Raw genomic sequence first — 24,655 nt, forward strand, 5'->3', positions numbered from 1 at the left:
TTTTTTTCTTTAAAAAGATATTTCTCTAAAAAGACTTTTCTTTTTTAAAGAAATCCTCTTGAGCGCGTCTCTTACAACATCAACATATTTAGATTAGATTTTTTAAATTATCACACTTTACACATTTATGCCATTAGCTTACTACCTCACTTATTTACATATTGGCCGAGTGATGTGCGGAATAGATCAATAGAAAGTCATCAAGTTTCGTTGCAAAGTCTTTTTATAATACGAAATTATCAAAAGTCTAGTTTTTTATTAAAGACCTACCTAGACTTTTTTTTTCTTTTAGGTCCCGTTCGTGGAAAACCAAACCGAATTCGTACATGCTGGAGGTTTAATATCAAATACAGAAAAAATTTTTTATATTTTGAAAGACTCATCAATTTTTGTGTTTAAAAATTTTGAAAGAAATTGATGGTTCTTTGAAAACAAGAAAACAAAAATATTAAACCCCCATTTGGAATAGAGCGTAGAAAAGAATTATTTCAGAAATAAAGAGTTTCTTAATTTGTACTTAAAATGTTTTTAATTCGCCTGAGAATTGGCAGTATTCAGGAAAATTGAGTTTCTCAATATTCAAGATTGACTCTCCGACTCTATTAAATAGAACTTGTAAATACTGTTATCACTCGTCTCATCGTACGGTAACTCGTTTCTTATTTTCCTTCTTTTCAAATAATTTTAATATCTTTATATATATAATATTTATAATTCAATATTTATATATATTTATATATTTATATTTACTATTTACGTTTAATATTATATTGATTGTATCAACAAAAAAATGTTTCTCTTCTACAAAAATTTACGGGTATTAAAGTGTAAAAAGATTTGTATAAAAAGTGTCTTTTGGTATTCTCCTTATAGTAATCTCTTTCTCTCTCTAAAAAAAAAACTCGAGTCAAAGTCGAAGAATACTAAAGAAAAAGAAAGAAGCACTAAGTCGCATGTAGAATCCGCTTTTTGAAAAAGAAAAGAAAAAATTACAATGGCCACTGTACACGATAATATCGATACACATTAACTACAATAAATTCGCCTCCATTTTTCCACGAGAAAAAAAAAGTAAATAAAATTCTTTACCTTTTCTTTTGGAAACTTCATCTTCTCCGAATCATTTTTAACGCCCCCTCTGGCGAAAGTCTGTCCAGACCCGTATTAACAGAAATAGAGATATGACTCTTTATATACGTCGTATCGCTTTTGCTTTGGTTTCGCTTTGTTGGTTCTGTTCCGAAAAAAAACAGAAAAATGAAAAAAAAAAAGGAAAAATTTTACAATTCTGTAACCGCATACAGATTTGGATCGCTTCCTTGTACCTGGCTCAATGTTGGAACGGCAGCCGCTTTTTCTTGTCTATTATGAGCACGATTATAAGTACCGTACATATTTGGAACGGCATTATTTTGACCAGTATCATTAAATTGTCCACGTGAAAAATTACGATCCAATGTTCTCACTTGATCTTGTACTTGATCTTGTATACGTATATTTGGCGCTTTATTTCTCACCAATGAACGAAATTGATTCATATTTGTTTGTGAACGTGATTCAAATTCCCATGTTGGTTGATTTATTGGATTTGGTGGTAGCGGTCGATTTTGATTCCAGGCAGGCGTTGGTCCACGTTTGAGATTTGCCAAATTTTTTGGATCCAATGTTTGTGTTTTACGTGAATCTTGAAACGTTGCCAAATGAGCGGGTCCATGTGAATTGTGGGACAGAGTGCCGGTGAATGATGCCACACTCGGTGTCCAAGGTGGTTCTCTTCCTATTTTTGATGAAGAAAAAAAAATGTACAATTTTAGAAAAGTCTTTAAATTGTTAAAAGATTTCGAAAATTAAATTTATTTTATAGTAAGAAATAAATAAAAAAGGTTTGCCAACAAAAATTTAATTTTGTTCATCTCTGACTATCCCTGATTTTCAGATAAAATTTTGACTTTTTTTCCTGATTCTGAAGAATATTCTGATTCACTCTAAAAATGAATAGATACTAAAAAAATATTCTATTACATTTATTTACGAATTTCTTTAATTGGAAAATTTTTCGAAAACATCAATAACTTCATTTTTAAATAAATATTTAATCAAATTATTATTTTTCCAAAAGAATTAAATTTTTCAAAAATTTCAAATTCAAACCTCTTTGAAATTCAACAATTTATAAAAAGAAAATTATTACAAAACATGAAGAAATCGATCATGTTTTATAAATTAAAGATGACTGAGTAAAAAAATTATTATTTTCTATTATAAGAATATTTTTACTGTAAATTCTTCAAAATTAGTTTCATCATTTCAATTCGAGTATTATTTTCTAGAATTTTTCGAGGAATTTTTAACTAAAATTCTTCTTTAAATCAATTATTTTTAATAATTTCTAAAAAAGTTTTTTAAAAATTTTCAATATATATTAGAAAATAAAAACTTGACATAATTTGAAAAAAAATTCAATTAAACTTTTTCAAAAAAAATAATTCTACAGAATTGTTAGTTAAAAATATGAAAAATTCAAATTTTCAGAAATTTTAAATTGAAACCTTTTCAAAATTCAAGCTATAATGCTTTTAATATTCAATTATTGTCCAAACTATTAACTAAAATTAATTTTTAAATCAATTTTTATAACAAAAATTTTATGAGAATTGAATTATCATAAAAATTATATCAACAAATTTTTAAATAATTGAATTCTTTTGAAGAATTTTAATCAAATTTTTAAGAATAATTACATTTTTCAAGAAATTCGATTAAAATTATATTAAAAATAATTGAAATTCTACAATGAGTTTCATTATTTATGAAAATAATTGAATCCCTCTTAAAAATTTTTTTAATTATGAAAATAATTGAAATTTTTGAAAAATATTTTATTAAAATTTTCGAAAATAACAGAATTTTGGAGAACAATTTTATTATTTACGAAAATAATTGAAATTTTGCAAATAATTTTATTAAGACTTTTGAAAATAATTGAATTTCAGAGAAGAATTTTATTATTTATAAAAATAATTGTAATTTTGAAAAGAATTTTAAAAAAATTTTCAAGCATAATTGAATTTTTGCGAACAATTTTATTATTTTTGAAAATAATTCAAATTTTGTCAAGAATTTTATTAATAATTTTTAAAAATAATTGAATTTCGATAAGAATTTTATTATTTATAAAGATAATTGAAACTTTGAAGAGAATTTTTTGTAAAATTTTGAACATAATTGAATTTTATTATTTATGAGAATAATTGAAATTTTGACGAGAATTTTTTTTTAATTTTTGAACATAATTGAATTTCTGCAATGAATTTTATTATTAAAAAAAAATAATGAAATTTTGACAAGAATTTTCTTAAAATTTATGAAATTAATTGAGTTTTGGAGAATTTTATTATTTATAAAGAAAATTTGAAATTGTAAAGTGTATTTTTGAATAAACGAAAATAAATAAACGAAATCTCTCAATTAAAATAAACTCGAAATATGTCGTTTGTGTTAAAAAGTGATTCTTCCCAGAAAAGATATAAAAAAAATTGAAATTGAATTAGAAATTTAAAAAAAAGAAGATGAAAAGTTTAATGTAAAAATCTTACCCGGTCCCGAGGGGGCGTGTCCTCAGTAGAAATCACTCGATTCGAGGGTTTTGCATTGTTTGCTTAAAGTCGCGTACTGACCAGGTTGATCGAGTCCAGTACGGTGATCGTTTCGTCCGCTCGTCGAGTGTTGATTATGTTGAGATTTGTGATCTGCTCCACTTCCATTGATTCCCCCACCTCTGTAAAAATCAATTAAAAATACAAAGTTGCAGTATTTCCGTTTTTTCTCCCCTTTCAACAATGTTCAATTTTTATTTAACACTAGAACTCCCTGCGGATAACTTGCTTTAATTAAAAAAATTCAAATTCCCATTTTTCCAGTAGAACAATTTTTTTGAAAAAGTAACTTAAAATTTCTCTTTTATAGCGAATATTTTATTTTAACTTTATTTTTAATTAGCCATTTTATTTTATTCCAGTAACGAATTTATTTTGCATAATTAGAGAAATTATTTTCTATAATAATTAATTATCTAAAAATATATTATTAAAAAACAAATTGAAAAAAATTTATTTGTAGTAGAAAGAAATTAATAAATAATTTAATTATATAGAAAATATCTATAAAATGAAAAAACTAAAAATTAGGAAAATTCTATTCGTAGTTAAAATAAATTCACTTTAATAACATTTTAAATTGATAAATATTCTTATAATTATTAATATAGATTATTATCAAGGAAAAATTGTGCATCAAAAAAAGAAAGAAAGTTCTAGTGTTAAAATTGAAAAATGAATAATGAAATTCTAAAAATTTCTCCGACGACGAAGACAAAAATAAAGTTTTTTAATTAATTTAATCAAATTTTTCAATAAAAATTAAATTCTTCCTTCTCTAATTTATCATTTCAATGAAATTAATATAATTTGTTCAAGAATTTAATTATGTAATGCATTTTTAATTTATTTTGAAATTAATTTTAACGAAAATTTTTCTACAACACGACTATTGTTATTTTTTTTCTTATCCTTTTTCTTCGTTTAGTTTTCGTCTTCGTTATTGAACGTTCTCTAAAACACTCAAAGCTGGGAATTTTAATAGCCGAGCACATTCTTGACAATAATGAACGTTTTAAGATAGAAATGTATTTAAAAAATGATTTTTTTTTTGAATGATTGAATGAATGAAGAAACGAGCAAAAAAGTCTAGTTTGAAAAATATTGTAAAAGTGTGTATAATATAAAAAATATATCATCGAAGCGAAAAACTATTTTCAATCAATATTGAACGTCTAAGACGCAAGGCACAACAATCGTGTTAGAAAATGAACCAAAAAAAAACGAATTGTTAAAAAATCCTCTAAATATTCTGTGAATTAAACTATTTCTTTTTTTTCTATTAATTGTAAGGTGATTTGAAAACTTTTCTTCTTTAAAAAAAACTTGTTTTTAATTGAAAAATTAAATATTTTTTTTATTCTGTAAAATTGCTCCTGAATTTCTTTCCCATCTGATTTAGTCTTTAATTCAATAATTAATATTATTAATTAATTAATTTTCTGTAAATTTACTACTAAATTTAATTCCCACTTGATTTAGTTTTTAATTCAATAATTAATATTACTTTTCTGTAGAATTACTCCTAATTTCACTTCCCACTTGACTTAATTTTTAATTCAATAATAAATATTACTAATAAAATAATAAAAATATTATTTAATCCTTATTTACCAGAAAATAGAATCAAATTTTTACTATTCGACACAATTTTTAAAATTAACAGATTAAAATTTAAATATGTGCAAATATGGTAGTCGGTAATATTTTGAATTTAAAAAAAAAGTTTTCGAATCACCTTGAATAAAAGTTTAGTACGTAAAAGAGAATTTGAAAGATCTGAATACAAGTGAATATTTAAATTTCTACTTTTTCTTCTGTTATTAAAAATATATAATCGGTATTCTTTTTAACTTTCTACTTCTTTTTACTTCCTTAGCCGTTGTTTTTTTATTTCAAAAATGGTTCAAGTCTCTTTTACGTACGAAGATGTTTATAAGAAAGGAACATAAAAAAAGATTCATGCACAAACTTTAACATGCTCTCGTGCAGCTGGCGTGCTCGAGCTGTCGCAGTAGCGTAGGACGGCGGGGGCGGCGTTAGCAGGAGAGGCTGCTTAATAGTATTATGATTGCCATGAATATTTGGATTAAGAGAAGGAGCTGTAGGCGGGTACGACCCTTGGCCACGGAGAGTCCTTGCTGCTATCGCTTGCGACGCTGCCGACGGCGGTAAAAACGGATCTTGCTCTTCGACCTGGTGGTAATCCCTTCTAAAACAAAACGACATCAATTATAGCCAATATTGTCAATTTTCACATTTTTCATATTATTTATCGACTATCTTTTCTTATTTATCAACTATTTCCAGTTTTTTAGAAACTGGAAATTATTTATTTATCAACTATTTCTAATTTTTTAGAAACTATTTTTATTTATTTATCAACTATTTCCATTTATTTACAAACTATTTTTATTTATTTGTCAACTACTTTTTTTAGAAACTATTGTTATTTATTTTATCAAATATTTCTGTTTATTTACAAACTATTTTTATTCATTTGACATCTATTTTTTTAACTATTTTCATTTATTTATCAAATATTTTTATTTATTTATTTATTTATAAACTATTTTTATTTATTTCTCAATCAATTATTATCAACTTAATTTGTTTTTCTATTACTCAAAATAATGTCAATTATTACAAAAGTCACAATATTACATAATATTTAAAAATAAAAAAAATAAATACCGAGAATGATTTTTTATTTTTAATATTATTTTTCTTTTAATTATTAAATATATTTTACCGCATTTTTTTATTCGGTGTTTGCTTTTTTGTTTCTAATATTTTTAATAATTTTTCTTTTTAAATGCTTTCAATTTAAAAAAATTAATGTATTGAAAATCATTGAATTCTTGCAAAGAAATTTATCAAAATAATTGAATAAAATAGTTCTTCATATCCGAGATGAATTATAAAAATTCCAATGGGCTCAAAATTTCGCCCTGAAGTGAAATAAATAAATAAAAAAAATAAATAAAAAATAATTTAATTCATTCAAGAAATTTTATTAAAATATTAAAAATAATTTAATTCTTTCGAAAAACAGATACTATTAAAATTTTTGACTATAATTAAATTCTTTCAAAAAATTTCATTAATTTTTTTAATATATATAATCGATTCTGTTAATAATTGTAATTAATATTTTTACTATTAAAATTTATTAAAATTATTATTAGAAAATTAAATTCTTTTAACCAATTTTATTAGAGTTGTGGTACATAATTAAATTCTTCTGAAGAATTTCTTTCATTTTTTTCTAAATAACGTATTTTTTTTAATAATTTTATTTAAAAATTTTGAAAATAATTGAATTAAAAAAGAATTTTTTTCAACGTTTTAAAATAATTGTGTCTATTAATAATTACTTATGAATGAAAATTTGATTATTGAATTTTATTAAAATTGCGCATTCAAAGTAACTAACTTCCTGAGAAGAATTTTATTCAAATTTTTAAAACTAAGTATATTTTTTTGAGTAATTTCATTAAAATTTTAAAAATAATTGAATCCTCTCGAGAAGTTTTAATAAAATTCTATTGAAAATAATTTAATTCCTTCGAATAATGTTATTATTTATAAAAATAATTGATTTCTTGCAAAGAATATTATTAAAATTTTTGAAAATCCTAATTAAATTCTTTTGAAGAATTTTCTTAAGTTCTCTGAAAATAATGTAGTTTTTTTTAATAATTTTAATTGAAAATATTGAAAATAATTGAATTCCTGAGAAGAATAAAATTTTACTATTCATAAAAATAATTTAATTGTTTTGAAGAATTCATTAAAATTTTAGATATTGAATTCTAACGAAAAATTTTATTAATAATTTTAAAAAATTAATTGAATCCTTTCAGGAAATTTTATTAAAATTATTTATAAAAATAATTGAATTTTTGCAAAAAATTGTATTATTTATAAAAATAATTGAATTTTTTCGAAGAATATTTATAAAAGTAATTGAATTGTTTCATAGAATTCATTAAAATTTTAGAAATTAAATGAAATTTTTCGAGAAATTTTACTAAAATTGAATTGAATTAATTAAGTTCCCGCAAAGAATTTTATTATTTTGCAAATAATTGAATTATTGTGTAGAATTTTATTATTTATAAAAATAATTGAATTCTTGCAAAGAATTGTATTAAAATTTATGAAAATAAACAATACTAATTAATTATGTACTTGAGTGGATTTTTAAAATTTTCAATCTGATTTAAAAATTGAAGTTCATATTTGAAAATAAAAAATTTTGTAATAATAATAATAATAAATAAATAAAAAACTTAATAATTTAAAATTAATAAAAAAATAATTAAAAAATAAAATTAAAATTACAACTGATAATTAAGAAAAAATTGAAAAATTCAATTCTCAAGAGGCTAAAAAATAGTTTCTCTAAAAAATTATAGTCTTTTGAGGAAAAAATTAACGCACCGTTTTCTAATGTAGATCCAAGTGTGCGAATCGACCCAAACAAGAATCGTGAAGAGGAAACCAGCCGCTAAACTTGCCGCTAACATAAATGTGAGGCCGTATCTAAAAAGTAAGATTTATTATTTTATTTACTACATTTGCAAATTATAAAAATCTTAAAAATTACATTTTCTACCAAAAGGAAATAATAAAAGAAAGAAAGAAGAAAGAAAGAAGAAAGATGAAAAGAAAAAAGAAAAGAAAACAAGGGAGAAAGAAAAAAAGAAAAAATAGAAATATAAGAAAAATATATAAAAATATTGTTATCAAAGACATAAATAAAGTCTCTTACAATCCTAAGTGGCAAAGACTCTTGACCGCCGTGTTGTACTGTTTATAAAAAGGTTTACAGTCAAGAAATGCTTGTAGGCCCGACCAGAGTCTCTCGAGTGTGTTGATCTCACTTCTGATGCTCACGAGTTTAGTCGATTGTTGATCCTTGTAAAGTTGTTCGGCCAATAGTTTCATGCTATTCAAATTATTTCTCATGTTGACTGTTGCGTTTACACCTTCACGAACTTTACGAGTGAATGGATTGTTGAGTGTACTCTCACATTGTAAATAATATGAGACAACTTTAGAATCATCAGGATTATAATTTCCCGCAGTCATTGATATGAAAAATCCATCGGGCGACATGCACAAATCGCCGAGTGCAACTGAAGTCGCGAGATACATTGACGTCATCAACCATGAGATTATTATAGCGAATAGGCCAAAAACGGAAAATCTGAAATTTAACAATTTATACTTTTTATAATAGAAATTACTCATTTTTACAATATTTTTTGAAATATCAAATCATTGTTAATTTTATTTAATCTTTTATCAATTTCTGTATTAATTTTAATCAATTTTTATTTAAAAAAGGATAAAAAACGATTAAAAAAGGATAAAAAAAGGATTCGTTTAGAATAGAAGGAAAAAAGACAAATATTTAATTGAAACGTTTATTTGTCTTTATTTTCTCCTTTAAAAGAAAAGAAGAAAAAGCATTGATAAGTGATTAAAATTAAAACATTGATTGAAGTGTCTGTAGAATAATAAAAATAAAAATAAAATAGTCTGTTATTTGAGATAATGTTGAAAAAATTTAAAGAGAGAGAAAAATCTTACGTGATAAGAGCGCATCTGGAATGGCGCGCGACTCCGACCAGCAGAACCACGCATAGAATAAGAAGAACGCTGAGCACAGCCATTGTAATAGGCCATCTTAATTGTTCGATTTTTTCGACAAATGAAATAATATAAGCTAGGCCAACTCCATTTAGGGGTGCACGAATTTCATAGCTACGATCCACCACAATACTGGCGTTATTATTCATTCTCTCCAAGGCCTTTAATAATAAATCCAAAATTGTTTTATTATTAGCCGGTGCATCGAACTCATCCTCAAGAGCAGTCATTTGTGTCAAGATTCGTTTTTGCACTGTTTGATCGATTTTGTCGGTCTGAAAAAACACATAAACATATGAATATATTAATCTTCGGAATTGTTCAACAATTACAATAAATTTAAATAATAATTTGAAATTTATAAATGAAAATTACATTAATAAAATTAATCAATAAGAATAAAAATTATCAAAAAAAAACAATGAATAAATAAAAATTACAAAAATATAAAGAATCGATAAAAATTAAAAAAATAAAAAGGAATATGTACATAAAGAATGTAAAAATCTATAGGGTAACTGCACCAATTGCCGAGGGTGCTCCAATTGTCGAGGATAATAATTTTCTTTTTTAGATAAATAGTATAATATATAATATTTAAGAACAAAAAAAATTTCTAAATAATCTTTGTATTTTCAACTGTATATTTATATATACAAATTTCGTAGCGATTCTACTAAAATAATTATTTAATTAATATTATAATTCACTGCTGTGAAATTTACACGAATCTCCATTTTCTTAATACTTCAGGCTGATTAAAACAGATTTTTAGAAATGAAAATTAAACGTATTTATAATGACTTTTTGTGTACAAAATTATTATTATAATTTTGTACACGAACTAAATTAATTTTGTATGCATGTTTTTTTGTTAAAAAAAATATTTAATATTTTTTAAAAGCAAATCATCGGTATTTGGTTCCTTTTTTTTGACAGTTCCATTTTTCGAGGTAATGACTCGAGAATTGGTGTAGTCACTTTTTTCGCTGATGCACCATTTATCGATGGTTAAGTGTTTATTTACTAAACGTCAAACATAAATGCCAAACATTTATAGGTACAGAGAAAAAGAAAAAAAATGCTCCAAAAATTTACAACCAACAGAAAATAATCAACCAAAAAAACGAGGAAGACCGAAAAAAAATTAATAAAAAAATGCATTATTTAAAACTAAAAAATTTTGTACTATAGTTTAATTATAATTAACCATTATATTTACAGTTCGTAATAAAAGTTTATTTTATTCGTTTACAAATTTAATGTGACTTAAATTAATTTATTTTTTCAATTAATGTCTGATTAACAAAATTGATTAAATTTAATTAACTTATATTTATAAAAGTTTAAAAAACAGTTAAATAATTTTCTGTCCTGTATCATCTACTATAAAAATGTTTTATATCGATATTATAAATTATTCAATTATAGTTAAATAAATATATTTGTTTTCTGGTAATGTTCTATAATATTTTTATCGAAAAAATAAATATCTACTCGATTTTCTAATATCTGTACAGGTTAATTGTTAGGTTATATTGGGTTATATGTTTAAAAATGTCATACCCTCGACAATTGGAACAGACCCTCGAGAAATTAGCACAAGACCATCGACAAATGGTGCTTTTGCTCGATTGACTTTTAAATATATTTTTTGCTTAACAATTTAGTTTATATTAAAAAAATAAATATGAATATTAAACATTATTAGATCCTTCGTCCAAATATACAAAAATCAAATTTTAAAGTGCATTTACTTCCGAGAAAAAAAATGTCAAAGTCACATGTTGCCTAAAACCCTCGACAATTGGTACAGTTACCCTATTAAAAATCGTTCCAAACCGGATGTCTGTTATCAGATTAAAATTATTTTTGTTCGCCTTTTTGTCTTCAATTTTTTTCGTTATTTTTCTTTTCAGATGTTTCGACTTTTGAAATTAATGTATTAAAAATAATTAAATTTATATATAAAGAATTTTATCCAATTTTTTAACATAATTTACCTTTTTCGAAGAATTTTATTGACATTTTTAAAAACAATTCAAATATTTATTGAAACTTTATCAAAATTGTAAATAATTGAATTTTTTCGAAAAATTTCATTAAAATTGTATTGACATAATTAAATTTCTGCAAAGAATTTTATTATTTTGAAAATAGGTAATTTAAATCTTGTACAGAATTTTATTATTTTTAAAATAATTGAATTATTGCAATGAATTTTATTCCAAATCTTTAAATAACTGAATTATTTTACAGAAATTCTTTGAACTTTTCGTAATTAAATAATGGAGTTTTTTTCAGTAATTTTATTTTAATGTTTTTAAACTAATTGAATTTTATGAAAAATTTTTTTCAATTTTTTAAAATAATCGTGATTCTTAATAATTGTATAATTATAAATTTGACTACTGAATTTTATTAAAATGTTTTGTAAATAATTAAATTTTTCCAATAATTATATTAGTTACTTTTGAAAATAATTGAATTCCTTAGAAAAATTTGATAAAAATTCTATTAAAAATAATTGAATTCTGCTGAATAAATTTATCATTCATGAAAATAATTGAATTATTCCGAAGAATATTATTATTTATGAAAATAATTAAATTCGTGCGAAGAATTTTACTATCTTCAAAAATAATTGAATTGTGTCAAAGAATTTATTAAAATTTTAGGAAATAATATTGTATTCTATCAAAAAATTTAATTAATAAAGAATTTTATCAAAATTTTTGAAAATAATTTACTTTTTATACAAAGAATTTTATTGACATTTTTAAAAACAATTAAGTATATTCTTTAGTGAAACTTTATAAAAATTGTAAATAATTAAAATTTGGCGAGAAATTTTAGTAAAATTCTCACAAAGAATTTTATTATTTTGAAAATAATTGAACTATTGTGTACAATTTTATTATTTTGAAAATAACTAAATTATTGTCCATAATTTTATTATTTTGAAAATAATTGAATTATTACGAAGAATTTTATTACAAAATTTTTAAATATTTTAATTGTTTTACAGAATTTTTTTGAATTTTTTGTAAATAATGGAGATCTTTTTAATAATTTAAAAATTTTTAATTTTAAAAGTAATTGAATTTTATGAAGAATTTCTTTTCAGTTTTTAGAATAATCGTGATTTTTAATATTGTAATTAAAAATTTGATTACTGAATTTTATTAAAATGTTTTGTAAATAATTACATTTTTTCCAAGAATTATATTAGTCATTTTTGAAAATAATTGAATTCCTTAGAAAAATTTGATAAAAATTCTATTGAAAATAATTCAATTATGATGAATAAATTTATCATTCCTGAAAATAATTGAATTCTTGTGAATCAATTTATTATTCATGAAAATAATTGAATTCTTGTGACGAATTTTATTAAAATTTTTGAAAATAATAATTGAGTTCTTTCTGGAAGTATGTATTATTAAGGTTATTAAAAATAATTGAATCCTCTCGAGAAATTTTATAAACATTCTCTTTAAAATAATAATTTAATTCCTTCGAAAAAATTTATTAGTTATGAAAATATTTGAATTCTTACTAAGAATTTTATTCTAATTTAAAAAAAGTTAAATTGTTTCATAGAATTTAATTAGAATGTTTGCAAAATAATTGAATTGTTTCGACGAATTCTATTAAAATTTTAGAAAATTTAATAATATAATAAATAAAAATAAAAAAATACTTAAATAAAGAATGGAAATTAAAAATCTGTTCCAATTGTCGAGGGTTTTAGGCAACATGTGACTTTGACATTTTTTTTCTCGGAAGTAAATGCACTTTAAAATTTGATTTTTGTATATTTGGACGAAGGATCTAATAATGTTTAATATTCATATTTATTTTTTTAATATAAACTAAATTGTTAAGCAAAAAATATATTTAAAAGTCAATCGAGCAAAAGCACCATTTGTCGATGGTCTTGTGCTAATTTCTCGAGGGTCTGTTCCAATTGTCGAGGGTATGACATTTTTAAACATATAACCCAATATAACCTAACAATTAACCTGTACAGATATCAGAAAATCGAGTAGATATTAATTTTTTCGATAAAAATATTATAGAACATTACCAGAAAACAAATATATTTATTTAACTATAATTGAATAATTTATAATATCGATATAAAACATTTTTATAGTAGATGATACAGGACAGAAAATTATTTAACTGTTTTTTAAACTTTTATAAATATAAGTTAATTAAATTTAATCAATTTTGTTAATCAGACATTAATTGAAAAAATAAATTAATTTAAGTCACATTAAATTTGTAAACGAATAAAATAAACTTTTATTACGAACTGTAAATATAATGGTTAATTATAATTAAACTATAGTACAAAATTTTTTAGTTTTAAATAATGCATTTTTTTATTAATTTTTTTTCGGTCTTCCTCGTTTTTTTGGTTGATTATTTTCTGTTGGTTGTAAATTTTTGGAGCATTTTTTTTCTTTTTCTCTGTACCTATAAATGTTTGGCATTTATGTTTGACGTTTAGTAAATAAACACTTAACCATCGATAAATGGTGCATCAGCGAAAAAAGTGACTACACCAATTTTCGAGTTATTACCTCGAAAAATGGAACTGTCAAAAAAAAGGAACCAAATACCGATGATTTGCTTTTAAAAAATATTAAATATTTTTTTTTAACAAAAAAACATGCATACAAAATTAATTTAGTTCGTGTACAAAATTATAATAATAATTTTGTACACAAAAAGTCATTATAAATACGTTTAATTTGCATTTCTAAAAATCTGTTTTAATCAACCAGAAGTATTAAGAAAATGGAGATTCGTGTAAATTTCACAGCAGTGAATTATAATATTAATTAAATAATTATTTTAGTAAAATCGCTACGAAATTTGTATATATAAATATACAGTTGAAAATACAAAGATTATTTAGAAATTTTTTTGTTCTTAAATATTATATATTATACTATTTATCTAAAAAAAAAAATTATGTTCCTCGACAATTGGTGCAGTTACCCTAGTATCTATATGAAAATTCAGAAATAGAATTTATAAATAGTAAATACAAGTTAATAGATAATTTAATTAATTAGAACTATTTATCTAAATGAATAAATAATGAATTTAATTTCTTTGAAAGAATGAAAAGAATTCACCAGTAATTTAAAAAAAAAAAGAAAAGAATTCCCAAGCAATTCTTCTTCTATTGTTTTTACCTGATTGACGGCATCCATAATTAAATCGTTCATATGTTTAACCGCGGTGATTAATTGTATAATGCCATTGTGTACGTCGTCATTGCCATAAAGACCAACGGCGACAGCACCACAGCAAAAGAGAGCGAAAATTGCTAGGGAGCATTTTAGAAGAGCTATAGATCTTCTGTGACGAGGCTTCCGGTCGCAGCATCTTGTCACAAGATAAACCAATAGTACCAAGAGGGTGAAAATCAACCAAGCAGCAGGGATGCTTCCCAATATACCGAGACTCTGTAAACAAAAAGAAAATTTAATTAATTTTAAATTTATATATACCTATACAACAATTTAACTGAATTGCTTTTGTTTTTTCAATGGCAGCGAGAAAAATATTGCCACTTTAATTTCTTCAATTTTCCAATATTTGCTACTTTAATTTCTCCAATCTTTCAATATAATATTACCATTTTAATTTCTCCAATCTTTCAATATAAGAAATATCGAGAAAAATAAATTCTCTGCATTTTTATTTTATTTTGAATAATAATTATTATTTATTGAAATAAAATTAAATAAAATTTTTTCTGAAAATTAAAGAGTGATTTTTAACTTTTATCGAAAAGATTTTTCGCTTTCATTTAGAAGTGTTGTTTTCCCGAAGGCAGTGACAGAGTTCAAGACATTTATTCGAAAAAATCAAGGAGGCTTTCAGTGAAATTGAAGACTGATGAAACACTCATCGAAAGCGTATCGCTTTGTGTGTGGTGTAATCGAACAAAGATAAATTGACGTGAAGCCTGACACACTTGCTATAATACGAAATAAGTCAGATGAGGTCAAAGGCAAAGAACTTGATTGTGTGCCGATGGCAGATATGTTTCACTTCTCCAACTATATCTCGATACTGAAATCGAAGAGAAAAGCAAAAGAAGAAGCAGAAGGAGAAGAAGAAGAAGAATGAGAAAAGAAATCTAAACTGAATTTCGTATAGGACAACAAAGAATCTTTGTAAAGGCAATTATTTCACTTGACGAGTCACTGGAGCATTAATTTCCCTCAAGACATTTCCACTCGGCTACATTTTTACTGTAATATGTCTAGTGAAAACTTCGGCAAGTTATTCTCTTTCAAGCCGCACTGAACGAGAGAAAAAGGAATTTTTGTCGTATAAAAAAAATTCCCCACACAAAAAATAATACATAATATAGAGTTGCAGTTTTACAAGTTTTTCGGAGTGAAAAAATTAGACTACAGTTCGTATGTTGAAAATTCGAAACTCTTTCCTCCAAACAGAAAATAATATATAAATTATAAAATATTTATAAACAGAAAATAATTTCAAACAAATTAAATTCTTGCAAACGAAATATTTTAAATAATTGAATTCCTTCGAAGAATTTTATTTAAATTTTAGAAAATAATTGAATTCTTCCGAAGAATGTTATTATTTATAAAAAAAATAATTGAATTCTTCCGAAAAATATATTATTTATAAATTATTATTTATAGAAAAAATAATTGAATTCTTGCGAAGAATTTTATTAAATTTTTTTTAAATAAATAAACAAAACAATTAATTGTGTACGTAAGTGCATTTTTAAAATTTTGTAATAATAAATCTGAAATTATTCAAAAATTTATATTTGCCAATAAAAAAAATTCCTAATTTGCATAAAAGTAATAAATTGAATATCACGTTTCGCGCGTAACCTTTTATGCAATATTAAATATAATTGAAAGAAGAATTTCGAATTCACAAGATAATAAAACAGCGCAAAAATAAAAAGAAATTTATTCCAAAAATGGAACAATTTAAAAATAGAAAATTACTAAAGATAAAAACGATTCCCTGGTACGTGACTCAATAAAAGAAATTTGCCTAGAAACTTATTCGAGTTTCTGAGAATAAGAATAACATTTCTATGTAACACGTGGACGGAGTTGAATTCACAGTGAAACTGTGAGATGAGCGAGAATAATTTCAAATGAAAAGAAGAAGAAGAGAGAGAGAGAGAGAGAGAGAGAGAGAGAGAGAGAGAGAGAGAGAGAGAGAGAGAGAGAGAGAGAGAAAACTTGGGGAAAAAGAACCAGCATAAAAAGTAAACGAGAGAGAGTGTACAAAATTTCTTGTGTTTGTCAGGGGTGTGGATAGACACACGAGTCCCGCATGTTGCCCTAGGTGCATTATGCCAAAGTCTTTGTGCATTGTTTGAGCTTTCCTGGCTATTGTGCTTTCCAGTTACATAGCCTGAATTCCCATGTACTTCTGGCATCCATCTACCTTCAAACACTGCCACTTCACTTCTGCATCTCACTACATTCCAAAGCTTTTCTTTCTTTTTTTTCTACAATAAAAAAAAGAGAAACAAATGGAAGAATGAAAATCTACAAAAAAAATTAAACAAGAATAGTAGAAATGAAATTAATGTTCTATTTTTCAAAATTTTTTGAAGATATTGTCTTGAATTACTTCGAAACAGATGGAAATATTTTTTTTCTTTATCCAAATTTCTAATCGAATAAACAAAAATCTAATCGATTTTCTAATCGAATAAATTAATATATAATGGAATTTCTAATCAAATTCAAGTACTGTTTGAAAACGAAATTTTTTTTTACAATTTTAACAAGGTTGCCACAAAAATTTAATTTGGTTTTTCTCTCATTTCCAGACAAAATTTTGACTTTTTCCCTAATAACACTAAAGAATATTCTGATTCATTCTAAAAATTATTAGATACTCAAAAAAAATGTTCTATTACATTTATTTACGAATTTCTTTAATTGAAAAATTAGTCAATTTTTTATAATTTTGTAAAAAGTTCTTTGAGAATTTTCAAATGCATTTGATTACAATTCAATTTTATGAAATTTCGATTATTCGGAAATTCTTCAATTAAATATATATATTAAAAAATAAAACCTTGAAAAAATTTCAAAACAAAAATTAATTAAACTTTTTCAAAAAAATAATTTCTATTTAATTGTTATTTAAATTTTCAAAAATTTTAATTTGAATCCTTTTCAAAATTCAATTATTTCTAAAAATTCAGGCTATAATGTTTTTAATATTAAATTATTATCTAAAATTTTACCTAAAATACACTTTTGAAACCATTTTTATTTGAAAATTCAGCTAAAATTTAATTATTTAAATTTCATGAAGAATTTTATTAACAATTTTTTTAGTAATTGAATTCTTTTGATAATTTTTAATAAAATTATTAAATACATTTTTCGAGGAAATCGATTAAAATTGAATTAAAAATAATTGAAATTCTGGGTTAAGTTGTATTATTTATGAAAGTAATTGAATTATTGCGAAGAAATTTATAAAAAATTTAACTAATCAATTTAACTATTTGTGTAGAATTTTCCAAAATTTTTTTAATTAATTGAATTCTATTGGAACATTTTATTAAAATTGTATTAAAATGTCTAAAATAATTGAATTCTTTCGATGAATTTTAATAAAAAATTTTAAAACATTTTTCGAAGAAATCGATTAAAATATTGTACTAAAAATAATTGAAATTCTGCAATGAGTTTTCTTATTTATGAAAATAATTGAATTTTTGCGAAGAAATTTATAAAAAATTTGTAAATAATTATTGAATTTTTGTGAAATTTAAAATTATTTATGAAAAAATTGAAGTTTTGTGTAGAATTTAAAAAAAAATTTTTTAATTAATTGAACTCTTTTGGAAAATTTGATTAAAAGATAGTAGATATTGAAAATCATTGAATTGAGGAAAATTATTGAAATTTTGCCAAGAATTTTATTAAAATTTTTTTAAATAATTTAATTTCTGCAATCATTTGAAACTTCTTCAAATTTCAATTTTTTTTTAGTGTTTTTAACTAAAATTCTTAGCTATAAATCCAGTATTTTTAATAATTAATTAACTATATAGTAAAAAATTAGACTAATTTCTGAAGAATTTAAATTATTAAAATTTTTCAAAAATCTAAGTTCTTTAGAATTTTTAATTAAATTCATTCAAAATTGAAATTTTTAAAAATTTCAAATTAAAACCTATTGAAGTTCATCTATTTATGAAAATTGGAAACGCAACTCTTTTAAAATTAAATTAATTTCCAAATATCGAAATATTTCGTAATTGAATTTAATAATTTCAAATAGAATTGAAAAATTTCTAAACGAATTTAAAATATTTAATCGAAATATTTCAAATCGACCAATACTGTCAATTTAGAATAATATAAATTAAGATTATTCTCCACTTTTGTCATAAAATTAATAAAAAAAAATCGATAATGGATTATTTAATAATTAATTGACTGTGGACTCAATAAAATTTTATCACTAAATCACTAAGAAAAATATTCGAAATAGTTCATTACTGATTAAAAAATTAGCTTCAAATTGCGATTTTTGTCATAAAATCAGTAAAAAAAATCCAAAATGAATTATTTAATGATTAATTAATTATTAAAATTATTAGAATAGTAAAAAAAAATTTCTAAAACAGTTAATTACTGCAAAAAAAAAAAAATATTCGTTTTATCAGATCTGTGAAAAAGGAAACCACCTAAAAAGATTAGTAATGAATTATTGAATGGTAATTATGAGAAAAAGAAAATGTTCGTCTCATTAAAAATAACGATAAACATACCTCGAGATAAATTTCAGAACGGGGACTGAACGTATTGTTGACGGAGTGAAGAGATACATTGAGATGGGGCAAATTGTGAAAAAATCTCGTTAGCTGGGTCACAGTATATTGTTCCGGAAGTTGACCTCCCGCCATTTTGGAGAACCCTTGGCTGCCGAAACCGCCGATGAAAAACCACTCCTTACTTGTCAAGACATACTAGACTATCTGCAAACAAAAAAAAAGAATTAATTGCCAAAATATTTTAACAATTTTTTCATTTTATTTCCAAAAATTTTACAATTTATTAAATTTTGTTTATAATCAAATAAAATTTATACAAATAAAAATAAAATAAAAATTCTATTAGATATGTTTAGAAACTTCTGAAAGTTCAAATAAATGAAATATTTTTTCTGTATAGGTATATTTTCAAAAATTACCGATTGTATTAAAAATAAAGAACTTAATTAAAACATTTTGAAACTATAAATTAATTTTTAACACCAGTCGCAATATTGTAATAAATTTTAAATAAGAAAATAAAAGTTTAGGTTGAAAGATTCGGAACTTCTTTTTTTGAATTATTAAAAACAGTAGAATTAGAATCAAGAGATCTTTTTAATTTTCTTCCTATTGACTGCCCGATGATGAGCGAATCATCAGAAGGCAAAATTTAAATAAAATAACAATTCTAATTAAATTCTTTTTTTGAAATTAGAATCAAGAGATCATTTTAATTTTTCCTTTCGACTGCCCGCTAATGAGTGAATCTTCTTAAAAGCTTTCAAAGATCGAGTCTTTCGTTGGGGAAATGAAATTTGTCAAGGAAAGAAAAGAAAATAATTTTTTTTAGCAAAAAAAAAGTCAAGTAGATAGTGGGTGGAGAGGGTGGTTAATGGGAAATGCACTTTAACTTTTATCAGAGCGTCAACGTTTCAGGACCTACCCAAACGTTTTAGCGGGCAGATTCAATTACGCTTGAAGCGCTGTTGTGGAACGAACAAGCGCTTAATTAATGAAATCCACGCTGGCCGTTTCAGACTCCACTAACATTTATATATATATATTCGTATGTATGAGGAGAATCCTCGACCTAGTTTTGACAATTTTATGAGGTCTACGATTTTGAGATTTGTCTTAAACACGTCAGAGTAAGCCGAGGATTAGGATTCCTGACAGGAGCAAATCTAGAGACAGAGAGTGTGATTACACGTTATCCACAATTAAATTAATACTAAAATTGCAGTAAATAAATAAGTTAAATAAAATTAAAGTAAATAAATGAATTACTTAAAATTAAAATATTCGAGTTGATTATTTTTACTAATATTTGATTAATTCGAAATTAGTTATTCAATTATTTTGAAAATTAAATAATCAAAATTAATTATTCAATGTCAAATCCAAAGTTGGCTATTCAATTTTGATCTTAAAGTTAAGAAACGTTCAATTGAACGAAATTGATTTATTTCTTCCTCTAATTAAATTTTTATTATAATAATTTTGCGACACTAGCAAAAACATTAAAGCTTCTAAATCTAAATTTAAATTTAAAATTTTTATTTTTATCAATAATTTATGAAGATATTTTTAATAAAAAATACTTCGTTCATTTTGTGTTTTGTCAAAACAAATCAAAATTATTTATTCAATTTCAAAATTATCTATTCAATTATATTAACAATTAAATATTCAAAATTGGTTATTAAATCTCTAAATCAATACTCAAAATTACCCAAATAAATTATTTAAAAATTAAAAAGTTAAAAATTAAAAATTGATTATTCAAATATTAGAACCTAGCAAATGTTATGCGCGAAACGTGATATTCAATTTATTATTTTTATTCAAAAAATGTAATAAAATTTCTTGAATCAATTCAATAAATTTCATAAATAATAAAATTCTTCAACATAAATCAATTATTTTTAATACAATTTTAATTAATTTCCTCGAATAAATTTAATTATTTTTAAAATTTATAATAAAATTGTACCAAACAATTAAAATAATTTGAAAAATTATAATATTTATAGAAAAAATTCAATTAATTTCTAAAATTTTAATAAATTTTTAGAAACAATTCAATTATTTTTATAAATATTAAACTTCTTTGCAACAATTAAATTGTTTTCATAAATAATAAAATATTTTACAGGAATTTAATTATTTTTAATATCATTTAAATAAAAGTTAATAATAAAATTTTTAATTATAATTACTATTAGACCCAATTATTTAAAAAAAAAATTTATTTTTAATTCCAAGTTTTTTCTCAATAATTTCAATTAAAATTATTAAAAAACCTACATTATTTTCATAAAACTTAAAGAAATTCTTCCAAAGAATGTAATTATTTATAAATACTGTAATTAATAATTTTAATAAAATTAAAAAATTATTATTTCAAATTCCAAATTTTAAATTATTAACAAAATCGGTTATTTTCAAAAATTTAAGAAATTTTTTGAAAGAATGCAATAATTTTTAAATAATAATATAATAATATGCAATAATTTTTTATTTATTTCTATGAATGAAGTAAATTATTTTCCAAAAATTTTCATAAAATTCAATAATAAATTGTTTAATTTCAATTATTATTTATTAACAAGCACGATTATTTTAAAAATTTGAAAGAAATTCTTAATAAGATTTAATAGAATTCTTTACGAGAATTTTATCAGAATTTTTAAATTCAATTCATTCGAGAAATTTTAATAAAATTGTATTGATAATAATTGAATATTCATGAAGATTTTTATTAATACTTTTGAAAATATTTAAATTGTTTTGAAGAATTTCTTTGAATTTTTTTTTTCAAATAATGGTGTTCTTTTAATAATAATTTTAATTGAAAATTTTGAAAGTAATTGAATTCTATAAAAAATTTTTTTCAAGTTCTTAAAATAATCTTGTCTATTATCAATAATTGTAGGAAAAAATATGATTATTGAATTTTATTAACATTTTCTGGAAATAATTGAATTCTTCCTAGAATTGTATTACAATTTTTTAAAATAATTGAATCTTTCAAGAAATTTTATGAAAATATTAAAATTAATTGAATTATTGCGAAGAAATTTTTTATTTTTGAAAATAATTGGATTTTTATAAAACTTTTAAGAATGAATTGAATTATTTAAAAATACTTTTTTTCCAATTTTTGAAAATACTTCAATTCTTTCGAGAAAATTTATGAAATTAATTGAATTCTGGCGAAGAATTTTATTAAAATTTTTCAAAATAATAAATATTAATAATTACTTAATTATTTAATTACTTAAGTGAATTTTTTAAATTTTGAATCTAAAATAATTGAAAAACATTGAAGTTGTGATTTTAGAATAAAAAATTTTGTAATTTGAAAAGTAATAAAGAAAATACTGTATTTTTTAAAAACATTTGTTAGTTATTAATATAGATTGAATGTTCAAACAGTAAAAATGTAATATTCAAATATTCAAAAATTGAAATATTTTTTGAAATGTATAAAAAATATCGAAATAAATTTAAATATCCAAAATATTGAATAAAAATGTTCGAATTACTTTGGAGGGGAAAAATTTTGTTTTGAAGAAAAAACGAGAGAGAGAGAGAGGAAACAGGGAACAATATATATATAAGTAATAAAAGAAAAAAATAAAGGGGCGAAAGGGGATGGAAAAAAAAATTGGCGTGAGAAATCGTGGGAGGCAGCTGTGATAAATTTTGCTTTGCAATTTGAGTATAAGGAGCGCCTAAAACAACCGACTGGAATTTTTTATCGACCACCAGAGTTTAGCTTTATAGAGAAGGATTCTTTTTGCTCGGTTTGGGTCGTCGCACCCGTTATGTTCGTTTAAAGATCACTTCGCAGAAACGCATTCGCGAACTGGAGTATATAGTACAAAATATATATAGAGAGAGAGAGATGAAGAGAGAAAGAGAAAAAGAAGAAGAGACAGAGAGAGAGAGAGAAAAAAAACGGGAAGTTAGAGCAGAAAAGAGATGAAGAATCCTCGAAACTATTTTCACCAATTCAAGCCACAAGAGCTTCCGGCTGAAAGCAATGGCGAACTTCAAATCGTCTTCTGTTTTTTTTCCTTTCTCTCTCTTTTCTAGATGCTTGTTCATTTTACGTCCGCTCCCACGAGTAATCTCGTTAACAACGTCTGATTTGTGTCTTATCTTTAACTGAGTCCCATTTTTGCGATTGCGAAAAATACGAACCTCATTTTCTGAAAAATCAACTGTTTTTTTCCTCCTCTTTCTCTCCCTGAGATGTGAATAAAGCAATTTTTCCGATTAGGTTTCTAATTTTTCCATTTCCTCGCACTGTGAGTGTGTGTGTGTGTGTGTTATGATTTCATTTATAATTGAAAGCTCTCGTCCCGAATTTTTCTTTATTTTCACACGAAATCCTTATTTCTTTGTGTGTAAAAAGTGTTCTGAAAAAGAAAGAAAAAAATATAAAAATTTGAAATTAGAAAATACGAGAAATTCTAAAAAATAATTAAATTAAGTGAAAGAAATATTATGTCTCTGAAAATAAAAAAATTCGAAATAAAAATTTTAATTAATTAAAATAGAATTCAAGGGTGAAAAAAGAAAATTAGTTTCTACGGTCGAAATTTGGTCGAGTGTTATTTATACTAAATTCATATCCGTAAAGTGGAGAAGAGAGAAAAAATGTTTTGAAAAAATGGACGAGAAAATTATAAAAAGAGTAGAAAGTAAATAAAGAAAATAAAAATACGAGAAAAGGAAGAAGAAGAAGAAAAAAAAATAAAATCGAGAGAATGCGGAATGATTACAAGATGGTGAAATGCACTTGCGATAAATTAAATCGAGATATAATTAAATTGTCGATACCCAGCATTAAATCAACTATGACCTATATTTCATTTCCGGAAAATCGAAACAACCGTTGATACGAATACAGAATTTCTATATAGGTAATATTCCACATTTCCCTCAATTTCAAATAAAAAAATTTTCTTTCTTTTTCCCCTTCGTTCGAATTCGAATATTTTTACAATTATTTTCAAGAATATTTTTGCAAATATTTTCCGAATTATTAATAATTTTCTAATATGTTTACAAGTATTTTCCAAATATTTCTATAATTATTTTGCAAATATTTTTCGAATATTTCTATAATTATTTTTCAAACATTTTTCGAATATTTTATATTTTCCGAATGTTTTTGAAAATGTTTAGTGAATATTTATACAAAGATTTTCAGAAATATTTTTCACATTATTCAAATCACTATATTGTTTCTCGTTTATATTTCCTGAATAATAATTTACGCAAAAAAAACTTGTAAAAAAGTCATAAAAATTGTTTTTCCAAGCCTCGTTTACAAACAAACAGAAATAATAATTGTGCATTTCAATTAGAAAGAATAATAATAATTGCTCATAAAGAAAAAGTGCTGAGATACAAAGAATATAAATATTCTATTTGTATTTATGAATTTTTGTTCGAAAAACTTTGTTCGCCTCGAGAGGATCACACGTCAAGTTTCATTGTCAAGTGA

At 23.1% G+C, this 24,655-nt stretch overlaps 2 protein-coding genes across 12 annotated transcripts in view; both read right to left on the reverse strand.

Annotated features, from left to right (window-relative positions):
- Positions 1-510: 510 nt before the first annotated feature.
- Positions 511-1,548, reverse strand: LOC122507125. The gene is made up of 2 exons (XM_043619686.1): positions 1,326-1,548; positions 511-1,234 (listed from the first exon to the last, which is right to left on the reverse strand). Exons 1-2 carry the CDS (start codon positions 1,536-1,538, stop codon positions 1,190-1,192), a joined length of 258 nt encoding a protein of 85 aa, XP_043475621.1. The 5' UTR covers positions 1,539-1,548; the 3' UTR covers positions 511-1,189.
- A 91-nt stretch (positions 1,549-1,639) lies between these two features.
- LOC122507076 (protein tweety) overlaps positions 1,640-24,655 on the reverse strand; it is a 41,372-nt gene continuing 18,356 nt past the window's right edge. For 4 of the 11 annotated variants that reach the window (XM_043619613.1, XM_043619588.1, XM_043619628.1 and 1 more), the window contains 9 exons: positions 23,344-23,561; positions 19,150-19,356; positions 14,531-14,803; positions 9,258-9,592; positions 8,434-8,871; positions 8,103-8,204; positions 5,629-5,868; positions 3,597-3,778; positions 1,640-1,777 (listed from right to left, as the gene is read on the reverse strand). In XM_043619613.1, coding sequence (XP_043475548.1) covers positions 3,619-3,778; positions 5,629-5,868; positions 8,103-8,204; positions 8,434-8,871; positions 9,258-9,592; positions 14,531-14,803; positions 19,150-19,284 — 1,683 coding nt within the window. In that variant the 5' untranslated portion in view covers positions 19,285-19,356; positions 23,344-23,561 and the 3' untranslated portion in view covers positions 1,640-1,777; positions 3,597-3,618. The remainder of the gene's footprint in view (positions 1,778-3,596; positions 3,779-5,628; positions 5,869-8,102; positions 8,205-8,433; positions 8,872-9,257; positions 9,593-14,530; positions 14,804-19,149; positions 19,357-23,343; positions 23,562-24,655) is intronic. The other 7 variants (XM_043619604.1, XM_043619639.1, XM_043619620.1 and 4 more) reach the window with 4 other exon arrangements.

The sequence above is a fragment of the Leptopilina heterotoma genome, unplaced genomic scaffold (assembly GCF_015476425.1).
Source record: "Leptopilina heterotoma isolate Lh14 unplaced genomic scaffold, ASM1547642v1 Lhet_114, whole genome shotgun sequence".
Lineage (NCBI taxonomy): Eukaryota > Metazoa > Arthropoda > Insecta > Hymenoptera > Figitidae > Leptopilina > Leptopilina heterotoma.